This window comes from Prionailurus viverrinus, chromosome E2 (genome assembly GCF_022837055.1).
Source record: "Prionailurus viverrinus isolate Anna chromosome E2, UM_Priviv_1.0, whole genome shotgun sequence".
NCBI classification, from domain to species: domain Eukaryota; kingdom Metazoa; phylum Chordata; class Mammalia; order Carnivora; family Felidae; genus Prionailurus; species Prionailurus viverrinus.
The window spans coordinates 14,336,690-14,349,874 of record NC_062575.1 but is presented as its reverse complement, the minus strand read 5'-3'; the positions used below and the strand labels follow the sequence as shown (position 1 = coordinate 14,349,874).

Here is a 13,185-nt window from a genome sequence, read left to right as displayed (position 1 = left end):
ATTTTAAGAATGTATTAGTTACCTGTTGACCCATAACAAATTACCCTAAAAATCAGCAGCTTAAACCCACAAACATTTATTATATACACAGTTTCTGAGGATCAGGAATCCACAAGCAGCAGCTTAGCTGTGTAGTCAGGGTCTTTCATGAGGATGTAGTCAGTTGTCAGCAGGACTCCAGTCATCTCTAGGTTTGACTGGGGCTGGATAATCTGCTTCTAAATTCACTCACGGAGTTGTTGGAAAGGCCTTAGTTCCTTGCTGGCTACTGGCTGGAGGCTTCAGTTCCTCACCACATACACCTCTCCCTCCAGCTGCTTTCAACATGACAGCTCACTTCCTAAAAGTGAGTGATCTGAGGGAAGCTGAGAGAGCAAGGGAGAGAGAGCACGCACAAGACAGAAACCACAGTCTTTTCCACTTCATCTCAGAAGTGATATGCCATCTCTCTGCCATGTACTAGTGGTCACACAGACCAGCCCTGGCACAATATGGGAGAGGATGACACAAGAGTGTAATAGCAGGCAGGTGGGGATCACCGGGGGCCATCTTGAAGCATATTTATCACAGAGAGAATTCCAGTCTTTACACAATTGAGATTTCTAACTCATGAGCAGATCTCCATTTATTTAACTCTTCTTATTTAATTTCTCTCAACAATATTTTTTTGTTTTCTATGTAAAAGGCTTACTCATATTTTGTTAGATTTATGTCTAGGTTTTATATATTTTGGTGCTATTGTAGATGGTATTTTTTAAAATTTTGTTTTCTATTGGTTATAGTATGTAACAATATAACTGATTTTTATATATTGACTTTGCCCCCTTTTTTGTCTTTTTAAGTTTTTTATTTTAATCCCAGTTAGTTAACATACAGTGTTATATTAGTTTCAGGTGTACAATACAGTGATTCAATGATTCCATACATCACCCGGTGCTCATCACAACAAGTGCACTCCTTAATCCCCATTACATTTGCCTCATCGCCCCACTGCCTTCCTCTCTGGTAAACATCACTTTGTTCTCTATACTTTTTTTTTAATTTTATTTTTCATTTTTTAAAATTTACATCCAAATTAGCATATAGTGCAACAATGATTTCAGGAGTATATTTCTTAGTGCCCCTTGCTCATTTAGCCCATTCCCCCCTCCCACAACCCCTCCAGCAACCCTCAGTTTTTTCTCCATATTTAAGAGTCCCTTATGTTTTGTCCCCCTCCCTGTTTTTATATTATTTTTCTTTCCCTTCCCTTATGTTCATCTGTTTTGTCTCTTAAAGTCCTCATATGAATGAAGTCATATGATTTTTGTCTTTCTCTGACTGGCTAATTTCACTTAGCATAATACCCTCTACTTCTATCTACGCAGTTGCAAATGGCAAGATTTCATTCTTTTTGATTGCTGAATAATACTCCATTGTGTGTGTGTGTGTGTGTGTGTGTGTGTGTGTGTGTGTGTGTGTATACACACATCTTCTTTATCCATTCATCCATTGATGGACATTTGGGTTCTTTCCATACTTTGGCTATTGTTGATAGTGCTGCTATAAACATGGGGGTGCATGTGTCCCTTCAAAACAGCACACCTGTATTCCATGGATAAATGCCTAGTAGTGCAATTGCTGGGTCGTAGAGTAGTTCTATTTTTAGTTTTTTGAGGAACCTCCATACTGTTTTCCAGAGTGGCTGCACCAGCTTGCATTCCCACCAGCAGCGCAAAAGAGATCCTCTCTCTCTGCATCCTCACCAACATCTGTTGTTGCCTGACTTGTTAATGTTAGCCATTCTGACAGGTGTAAGGTGGTATCTCATCGTGGTTTTGATTTGTGTTTCCCTGATGATGAGTGATGTTGAGCATTTTTTCATGTGTCGGTTGGCCATCTGGATGTCTTCTTTCCAGAAGTGTCTATTCATGTCTTTTGCCCATTTCTTCACTGGTTGTTTGTTTTTTGGGTGTTGAGTTTGATAAATTCTTGATAGGTTTTGGATGCTCACCCTTTATCTGATATGGCATTTGCAAATACCTTCTCCTATTCCAAAGGTTGCCTTTTAGTTTTGCTCATTGTTTCCTTCACTGTGCAGAAGCTTTTTATTTGGATGAGGTCCCAGTAGTTCATTTTTGCTTTTGTTCCCCTTGCCTCCAGAGATGTGTTGAGTAAGAAGTTGCTGCAGCCAAGATCAGAGAGGTTTTTGCCTGCTTTCTCCTCTAGGATTTTGATGGCTTCCTGTCTTACATTGAGGTCTTTCATCCATTTTGAGTTTATTTTTCTGTATGGTGTAAGAAAGTGGTCCAGGTTCATTCTTCTGCATGTCGCTGTCCAGTTTTCCCAGCACCAGTTGCTGAAGAGACTGTCTTTTTTCCATCGGATATTCTTTCCTGCTTTGTCACAGATTTGTTGGCCACATATTTGTGGGTCCATTTCTGGGTTCTCTATTCTGTTCCATTGATCTGAGTGTCTGTTCTTGTGCCAGTACCATACTGTCTTGATGATTACAGCTTTGTAGTATAGCTTGAAGTCCGGGATAGTGATGCCTCCTGCTTTGGTTTTCTTTTTCAAGATTTCTTTGGTTATTCGGGGTCTTTTCTGGGTCCATACAAATTTTGGGACTGTTAGTTCTAGCTCTGTGAAGAATACTGGTGTTACTTTGATAGGGATTGCATCGAATATGTAGATTGCTTTGGGTAGTATTGACATTTTAACAATATTTGTTCTTCCTATCCAGGAGCATGAAATCTTTTTCCTTTTGTGTGTGTGTGTCTTATTCATTTTCTTTCATAAGCTTTCTATAGTTTTCAGCATATAGATTTTTCACCTCTTTGGTTAGATTTATTCCTAGGTATTTTATGGTTTTTGGTGCAACTGTAAATGGGATCGATTTCTCTTTCTCTCACTTCATTGTTGGTGTATAGGAATGCAACCGATTTCTGGGCATTGATTTTATATTCTGCAACTTTGCTGAGTTCATGAATCAATTCTAGCATTTTTTTGATGGAATCTTTAGAGTTTTCCTTATAGAGTATCATGTCATCTGCAAAGAGTGAAAGTATGACCTCCTCCTGGCTGATTTGGATGCCTTTTATTTCTTGGTGTTTTCTGACTGCAGAGGCTAAGACTTCTAATACTATGTTGAATAACAGTGGCGAGAGTGGACATCCCTGTCTTGTTCCTGACCTTACGGGGAAAGGTCTCAGTTTTTCCCCATTGAGGATGATATTAGCATTGGGTCGTTCATGGATGGCTTTTATGATCTCAAGGTGTGCTCCTTCTATCCCTAATTTCTTGAAGGTTTTTATCAAGAAAGGATGCTGTATTTTGTCAAATGCTTTCTCTGCATCTATTGAGAGGATCATATGGTTCTTGTCCTTTATTTTATTGATGTGATGGATGAATCATGTTAATTGTTTTGCAGATATTGAACCAGCCCTGCATCCCAGGTATAAATCCCACTTGGTCGTGGTGAATAATTTTTTTAATGTATTGTTGGATCTGGTTGGCTAATATCTTGTTGAGGATTTTTGCATCCATGATCATCAGGGAAATTGGTCTATAGTTGTTCTCTGTAATTAAGAATCTGTTTCTTGGTTTGTCTTTTTTTCCCCTTATCTTGTTTATTTTGTTTCCTAAATTCCACATATGTGTGAAATCCTATGGTATATGTCTTTCTTTGACTGACTTATTTTGCTTAGTGTTATACTCTCTAGATCCAACCATGTCATTTGAAATGACAAGGTTTCATTCTTTTTTATGGCTCAAAATATTCCACTGTGTGTATGTGTATATATATATACACATACACACGTGTGTTTATATATACACATACACACACACACACACACACACATCACATCACATCATATCTTCTTGATCCACTCATCGATCAATGGATACTTAGGCTGTTTCCATAACTTGGCTGTTGTACATAATGCTGCTACAAACATAGGGGTGCATGTATCCTTTTGAATTAGCATTTATGTATTTTTTGGGTAAATACCCAGTAATGTGATTGCTGGATCATAGGGTAGTTCTATTTTTAACTTTTTGTATATTGACTTTTTACCCAACCATCTTATATAATTCACTTATCAATAATAATTTCAGTTATAGATTCTTGAATTTTATACATGTATTATCATTCATCTGTAAGTAGTTACAATTTTGTTTCTTCCGTTATAAACTTCTTCCTGTAATTTCCTTTTCATGCCTTAATAGGGCTATCTAGGACCTGCAGAACAAGAAAGGTAGTAGAAAGATTCCTTGTTCCTAATCTTGAAGGGCAAGCTTTCAAAGTTTCACCATTTATTATGTTTGTTTAGGTTTCTTATAGATACCCTTTATCAAATTAAGGATGTCCCCTTCTATTCCTAGTTTGCTAAGAGTTTTTTTTTAACACTATGAATGGATGTTGAGTTTTATCCCATGCTTTCACTGCATCTATCGAGATGTCCATATCATTGTCCTCCTTTTAATGTACCAATGTGGCAACTGGTTGGTTTTTCTAACGTTAAACCAACTTTTCATTCATGGAAGAAACCCAACTTTGTCATGTAACATTTTCTTCTTTATATATTGCTGGATTAAATTGGATAACATTTTTATGAGGCAAGTTGTATATATGTTCAGGGGAGAAACTGGTCTCCAATTTTCTTTTCTCCTGTTAGCCTTGTTGGATTTTGGTATCAAAGCCTTATAAGTGAGATGGGTTCCCTCTTTTTCTCTTCTCTGGAAGAATTTGTGGGATACTAGATTGTCTAATAGAACTTACAAGTAAATCATTATGATCCTGGAATTTTGTTAAGGGAAAACTTTTTTACTATTGATTACATTTCTTTAATGGTTATGGGACTATATAAGTTTTCATCTACTGAGTTTGTTTTTGTAAGTTATATTTTTTATACATTTGTCCATTTTCATCTAAATTTTTAAGCCGTGGCAAAATCATCTAGATTTGTACACTATATTCTTTCCTGTTAACCATCTACAACAACTTTGATGATATCCTCCTTTTATTCTATTTTTCAATAAGAAGAACTAGTTCTTTTTAAAAATAAATAATACCTACTCATGATAAAAACAAAATTTTAACTATACAAAAGTATATGGAACAGAAAATGAAAGTCCTCAAGTCCCATTTTCCTCACCTCAAGATAACTACTGGTAACAATTTGATATATATCCTTGCTGTCTCTTTTCTATACCTGCTTTTCTATGTCTATACCTCTTTTCTATAGACCTATTCTTCTTCACAAAAATGAGCTTATGCTTTGCATAATTTATGGAACCTCCTTCCTTTCACTTTCAATATCATCAACACCTTTCATGTCAGTGCTTATAGCACGGCCCCTTCTTTTTCAATGGCCACCTAGTATTCCACTGGCGAGGATAAACTATCACTTATTTAGCCAATTTCTTACTGCTAACTCGTTTTAATTATTTCCCTTATTTTGTTATTATAAGCAATACTCTTTGGTTCTTGTTTTGTTTTGCCATGGGCAAAAATAGAAGAAGGAGAAAACCTTCCCTGAATGAAGGTAGGACCCAGGAAGTTGTTCTGAGCTTGGCTGTGAGCAAAGAAGGAGCTGCTGATCTTCAGCCCTCCTTCTGGAAACACTCACCCCCATTGCCATAAGTGTGCTTCTTAAGAGAGGAACCAGTATCTCTTAGATTCAAGGAGATTCCAGATATATAAATACCTCTGGGGTATTTCTAGGTAAAGTTAGAAGGGGTACAGGGGAGGGAAAAGACCGGTTTGGACAGAGATTCCCCAGGCTCAAGATCAGTGTGAGCAATTTCTTGTGAAGCACCATTTCTGGCACCAACCTACTCTGAGGTCACTGGGTAGCAAGGGATGGGTCAGACTCTCACATCATAGGAGCCTCTGTCTTCTCTTGCAGGGCACATTCTCGTTTGAATTCCAGCCCCTGAGAGCCGGAGAAACCTTTGGGAGACTAACACTGCACAACAATGATTTGGGTTACTACCTGTATGAGCTCAATTTGAAGGCCCTGCCAGCACTGCCTGAAAAGCCCATCCACTTCCAGACGGTTCTTGGCAGCGGTCAGAGCATCTTTGCCAAGTTTACCAATTACACCCGGCAGAAGACAGAATACTACTGCAGGGTGAGTAGCCACTGTCCCACCCTCTGCCCTCCCCTTGCTGGGAGTCTAAGCTTAAAAATAATAAAGGAGGACACAGGGGGTGCATAAATGTGAAACGCACAGGGAGTCAGGCACTTCATCTAGCCTGGAAACTCCCAGGTATAAATAAACAGTATCAGGCCTGGGTTCTTCCTTATAGAGTCTATCTTAACAAGTTAAGGTGGGGGTGAGGGGAGTTTTGCTTCCCACAGCATGTGCCCTGGTCGCTAAAGGGGACAATAGAGCTCAGTGGTCATGAGTAGAGGCTGTGAAATCAAGACTTGGATTTGAACCCTGGCTTCACCACTTACTCTTTGTATGAATAATTTACTCTAACCTTTTCTCTAAATGGTAATAACACCCCAACCTCACACGATTGCTATGGGGCTTTTAAAGGGTGCATATAAAACCACTTTCATAGAGCTTGGCTCATAATAAATGCTGCATATATGTTACCTATTATATCAATTGGAATACAGGTTTAGCTCCTGAAACAGAAGCCCCAAATAACAACAAAGTAAAAGCTATTCCTCTCTCAAATAACGGGGTGAGCATAAGCAGTTTGGGCTGGAATGGTAGCTCCGTGACATCAGGCATCCAGACTCTTTCTGCCCTGATGCTCTCCCCTCTGTAGAGAGTTGCTTGGATCCACAGGGACCAAGAGAGCTTACCAGGATGTTGCATTCCAGCCAGCTACAAAGGGGAAAGGCGGGAGCTATATATATCCTTTCCACTCACATTCCCTTGAACAAAACTGCATAAGACCACACCTAGCAACAAGGGAAGCTAGGAGTGTAGCCTTTGCACTGGGTGCCCATGTGCCAGTTAGCATCAGCGGGTCCATGGCTATAGTCAAGAGGCATAGGCTCTTCATCAATCATACCAGTCGGGAGAAGCTAGGTTACGCTGCAGTAACAAACAGCCCCAACATCTCAGTGGCTTAAAACAACAAAAGGTGTGTCCCTTATTTGTGCTATCCATCTAGTGAGGGTCAGCAGGGAACTGTTCATCACAGCCATTTGGGGATCCAGGCTAAACGGCAACCACCAACTCAGATGTTTCCGGTCATAGTGCCAGAGGAGTGAAAAGGACTTGTACTGGCAATTGAATGCCCTAGTGTGGAAGTAACACCTTTCACTTCTGCTCACAACTAATTGTCCAGAACTAGTCCCCTCCCATCCATGAGGAGCCAGACTGTTCAGTCTTTCATGTGTGTGGGAGAAAAGAAGAGCCAGATGGGGGAGTAGCAGCAGTAAATGCCACACCAGCATCATCCAGCTTTGTGTCTCTGGGCAAGTTATTTAACATCTCTTAGCCTTGATTTCTTTGTAGTAAAATAAGGATAATAATTAGTATTACCTACTCTTCAAGGGAGTTATAAGGGCACAACATTTTATGACCTGCCTGGCCTCACACAAAGGTAGGTTTCTTGATGTCTGAGAGTGGAGGGGCCGGGGAAGGGCCCGAGCTGCTGGTGTGCTCTTCGGGATCCCGTGTGAACCAACTGCGTGTGTTCCTCTTTCAGACTGACTGTCAGGACTTCCACACGGAAAAGATCATTAATGCAGCCCCAGGGGCCCAGGGAGGAACCGAAGTCAGCGTGGAAGTCTATTTTGAGCCCAGCCACCTGGGTGAGACCAAGGGCATCCTGATGCTGTCGTCGATTGCAGGCGGGGAGTATATCATCCCCCTCTTCGGAATGGCTCTGCCCCCCAAGCCCCAGGGTCCCTTCCTGATCCGGGCTGGGTACAACATAATCATCCCCTTCAAGAACGTTTTCTATCATGCGGTCACCTTCTCCATCATTGTGGAGAACCCAGCCTTCTCTGTTCGTGCTGTAGACTCCATGCGACCCAAGAAGATCAACAATATCACAGTCTATTTTGAAGGAAATCCATCTGGCAGCAAAACACCTATCACCAGCAAGCTGATTGTGTCTTGTCCTCCCAGTGAAGGCAGCGAAGCAGGCATTAAGTGGGTTTATTACCTGAAGGGGATCACCCCTTAGTGGTAACTAAGGTCAGTTGCATCAGTGAAAAGTCATTTCCTCAGCCTAGTATCTATGTATTATTCTATCCTGGTGAAGCACAGAGAAAATAAAATTCTACAGATAGTGTTTTATCTCCTCATTCAATTACAGGGGTACTTATTTCCATATTATATTCATTCCAAATATATATATGAAGTATATATATTCCATACTAAACATGGTAATTACAAACAACAGGGCTATACTGTATTTTGCAAGGGCAAGTCTCTGAATTTAGTTTCTAATCATATTCCCAAAGCTCAAGAAGTAATCCCCATTTTTAATAAGATGGCACAGATATGACATTCATGACCTCCTATCACATAGCACTTAGCAGTGCGTGACACTGGGGCACCACAGTTCCTTTTTAAAATCCATAATGGCCTAAAGAGCCCTTAGATATGATTCTGTTTTGATATGATCTTTTATTTTGCTTTCACATAAAAGCCAAATGAATCACCATTTTCAAAATGATAACAGATAACACTTGCACCATCACTGCAGGGGACAGGGGCTGGGTACGCTCCCTCTGTCCCTGAATCCTGGATCCATTTATACAAGAAAGTTCTTGCTGAGGGCCAGGTCCTGGAGAACGCTGAGACTCCAGCTCTCCACTCCTATCCCCAGCTCCGTGCATAGCTGTCAGCCTGTAGCACAGTGATTCTCTACCCATCCGCAAATCAGAATCAGCCAGTTCTTGTCCAGAACCCCCCCACCCCAAATTCTGATGTAATTAGCCCGGGGAGGGGTGTGGGCATCATTTTCTTTTTCAGGCTTGTACAGCAGAGTGGAGAACCAGTGCCGCAGATCATACGCCCACCTGGCCATCAGTGCAGCAGCTGAATCATGAATCTACTTCCAGGGGAGGAACGCATCCCAATTTGATATGTTTAAACTGCAGCCGTTTTGTGTGCACATAAAGGCTGAGCTAAGTCAGTGCCTTTCTTAAGAGGGAGAGCGCTAGGGAGGAGTGAGACATCTGTCTTAGCCCAGGCTATGGCCCTGGTCCCGCAATGTGTATTAATGGGACCACTTACCTGTTGGCGCCACCAGATGAAATAAAGATGATTACAGACTGGCCCTGGAGTGGTTCTATTTCTGCACATGTGCCTGACGGGCCCCACCCCCACCCCGCCGCCTCCAGCTCCTCCCCACTTGGCATCCCCTACAGCCTGCCTGCAAGAGAGGGAGAAGGCATGAAAGGAGATGGCCCTTTGGGAATGAATGCTTCAAAGAAGGGGTTGTGGAAAATGGTCCGTGGAGCAGCAGCAGCAGCATTACCTAAGAATTCATTAAAAATGCCTTTTCTCACGGCACACCCAGACCTGTAGAGTCAGAAACTCCAGGGGTGTGGCCCAGCAACCTGCGGTTTCACAAGCCCTTATTGCTTTTAGAGGTGTTGTTTTGTTTTGTTTTGTTTTGTTTTTTAACGGAGGATGACTCTTCTAATCCTTTTGTACCTCCCCACAACCCTCAGTCCAGGATACCCTGCACACAGCCAGCATATTTACAGGACTGCATGTAATAGTTCATGTGTGTAACCGCCAAAGATGCTGCTAACGGGCATAAAGACAAAAATTAGATGGCAGATTCTCCAGTTGGTTAAATGAGCAAAGAACGCACTAAGCAGTCATCTGAGAGGATGTGGAGATCAATGAGCACGTGCTATGACTAGCAAACACCCAGAGTCTGATTAAACCAGTGCTTTTCAAATTTTAGTATCAAAATCACCTAGAGGGCTTGCTAACCCACAGGCTGTCTGGCCCCACCCTCAGAGGGTCTGATTTAGGAGTCTGGGCGGGCTCAAGAATTTGCACTTCTGCCAGGTTCCCAGTGAGGCTGTAGCTGCCGGTCGGAGCACACTGCCCAGCACAGCGGTGAAACCTCAGCTGCCTTGCATCAGCACTGCGTGGGAACACGCTAGGACTACAGGAGCTCAGGCTGCCCCAGACCAGCTGGATCAGAATCTGCATTTTAAGGCATCTCCAGGGGGATGGTATACACACTGCAGCTGAGAGAGGCTGCCTTAAAGGCAACTATGGAAGCTGAGCCTTTGTGGAATCCACAGCCCTGGTCCTCTCCATTTAGGGCCCTAGAAATGAGTCACCAAGTCTGCTGATGACCTAGCTGATGAAACCTGCCTTCCCCAAAATGCCCATTCTCCCACCCACTCACCAGATGCAGAGCTGGGGGTTGGGGAACAATTGGCCCCACCACCACCTTCTTCAACTTTCTGAACAGTTTGAAACCTAGTATGATAGATAGTTTTAGACAGAAGAAGAGATAAAGGAAGCTGTGTGAAAGTCAGCTACAAAACCAGCGGTTGGAGCACGGTGAGGCTCACCGTGGGGACTCCTCCAACTCTGAAGGTCCGCATTTTAATGTGTTCTGTTGAGCTGGAGGGCTCTCAGCCACCACCCCAGACACTGGCTGCTACAGAAACTGGCCACTTCCCAAGTGTCACCACAAGCAAAATGGTGCTAGGTGGACAAGGGCAATTCCCCCTACCTCAGCCCTGCCCCAGCTCTCCCCAAGCCACTGCGTCTAGAGCCCACAGCCTCATAGGCCTGGAGTGAGGAGGCAGGCCCTGCCAGCTCAGACCCTGCCCTGGCATGAACCCCCCTTCTGGCATGACTTGAGATGTCCATCTCTTCCCTTGAGGTTGTTCTCATGCTTCCTTGGCCTCGGAAAGGCAATAACAAAATTGTTTCATTTGGCAAATTTGGGATGGCAAGGTAGCTCAACAGAGGGCTAGAGGAGAAACTTGGTGAAAATGAGCATTTTGACATAAGCTAGTGGAAATTACCTTTGAAAGGATATATTCGCAGCAAAGCAGACCAGGAGACATTTCATTGTGTGCTGCTAAGGTGCACACACAATTCCAGGGGGATTTTTTAAAATTTTATTTATTTTGAGAGAACGTGAGCAGGGAAGGGGCAGAGAGAGAGAGAGAGAGAGAGAGAGAGAATCCCAAGCAGGCTCCACACTGACAATGCCCAACCCATGAACTGTGAGATCATGACCTGAGCTGAAATCAAGAGTTGGATGCTTAACCGACTGAGCCACCCAGGCACCTCTCCAGGGAGCATTTGCACAGAATACGGTGTGAAATGGGGCCCCTAACGTTGATCAACACAGAGGCCCTGGTGAGTGTGGCACCCTGTCTAACCACTTCTTTGAAGAAGACTTGCTTTCAGTCAGGGGTGACAATATTGTGATGTCATGAAGGATTTCCAGGTACCAAGTATGGGATTCACCCTCATCATCTTACCCTGAAACTCCAGAAAAATTACATTGCTGTTAGAGAAACTACTTTGCACAATTCCAATATTTGGGTACAATTTCTCACACTGCCCACCAGTATCCACTTGCTACGATGTCCGTAACCTATGTAATAACAACCAGGCATCGTATGGCTACAGATGAGTTACAACTGTGAACTCTGTGTGCAACCAGGTGTGTCAATTATCCACTAGTGTAGAAAGAGTCTGACTGTAGCAGGCCTAGCCAGGGCTGGGCACCAGGGTCAGAGAAGTAAGCATGCGGAGACGGCAATGGTGGCCTTGGGCTTCATTCTCAACACTGCTGCCAGCCCAGTAATGCATACATAACCTCAACTAGTTGGCATTTTCCAAGATAGCAGAGAAAAGAAACCACCTTTTTTTCTCCAGAAATTTCTGAACTAAAGGTAGGACAAAGCATTGGCTTGGGCCTTGAGTAAAAAACTGGTTGCTTAGCAACCTAGTCCAGAACATGATTTCAGGTGAAAAGAGTTCCTTCTAGTAAAAACATTACTGTTACAATTATTAAAAACTGTATCTCATTATGACCCTTGGGAAATTCAGTTCACCTTTAAGAAAAAGCCAAACCAAACAGCAAAAGAAACAGATGAAATACTATATTAGATATGGATCCAGTGGAAATGAATACACACTGGAGAAATAGATCCAAATAATCCCCTTGATTTAATTTTCTTTCATTGACTTGCATCAACCATCATCAAAATCCTAAAGACATAAACTTTGCAAAGACATTTGGAAATGTCCTTACCAGTGCTATTTGGTATCAAGGTAAGAGGAGGGAACTATTAAGCAAAACATTTTCTCTGGAGAGGAAATCTCAATTTGGGGCAGTTTCAAATTGGTGGTTGACCCCCTTCATTCACTGGATTGTGTCAGCAAAGGTTTTAAAAGTTGTGAAAACCCCACCAATACAGGAAAACACTTTATTTACAGATTTTTCTAGACAAAATTCCTCCATGACTTACTGAGTTTTGGGTTAGCTTTTGTATTTATTTTCTATGGCTGCATAACAAATTACCACAAATCTAGCAGCTTAAAACAACACAAGTTTCTTATCTCACAGTGTCCATGGATCGGTAGTCCAGAATGAACTGACCTGGGTTCTTGGCTCAGGGTCTCACAGCCTGAAATCAGAGCTGCATCTTTGTCTGGAAGCTCATCTAAGAAAAGATCCACTTCCAAGCTCCCTTGGTGTGTTGACAAAATTCATTCCCTTACAGCCCTATGATTGATGTCCCTATTTTCTTGGCAGCCGACAACCCTCTGGAGACCACTCTTGGCAACTAGAGACCATTCTAAGGTCTTTACCAAAATAGGCCATCATAGTAACTGTTTTTACTGTGTACTCTTCAAGGCCAGCAGGAGAATCTCTCTGCCACTTCAAATGTCTTCTGACTACTTTTAAGGGCTCATCTGATTAGGTTGGACCCACACAAGATAATCCCCCTTTTTATTACCTCAAAGTCAACTGATTAGTGACCTTAACTACATCTACAAGATCCCTTCTGCTATATAACATAATTATTGGAGTGACAGCGCGTTGTATTTACAAGTCTTGTTCACGCTCAAAGGGAGGGGATTATACAGGGTACGTACCCAGAGGGGTGGGAATCTTGGGAACCATACTGGAATTCTGCCTACTATATCCCCTCACTTGTGCCCTATAGATTCCTATCTATGGATTGAGGATAAGACTCTATTTTCAACTTTGTTACCAGAT

General features: G+C 42.3%; 1 protein-coding gene across 5 annotated transcripts in view; it reads left to right on the top strand.

Annotated features, from left to right (window-relative positions):
• HYDIN (HYDIN axonemal central pair apparatus protein) overlaps positions 1-9,020 on the top strand; it is a 429,838-nt gene extending 420,818 nt beyond the window's left edge. For 4 of the 5 annotated variants that reach the window (XM_047836099.1, XM_047836098.1, XM_047836100.1 and 1 more), the window contains 2 exons: positions 5,892-6,116; positions 7,660-8,250. In XM_047836099.1, the coding sequence (XP_047692055.1) occupies positions 5,892-6,116; positions 7,660-8,142 (708 nt within the window). In that variant the 3' untranslated portion in view covers positions 8,143-8,250. Of the gene's footprint in view, positions 1-5,891; positions 6,117-7,659; positions 8,251-8,936 lie in introns of those variants that run through there. The other variant, XM_047836101.1, reaches the window with a different exon arrangement.
• Positions 9,021-13,185: the final 4,165 nt, after the last annotated feature.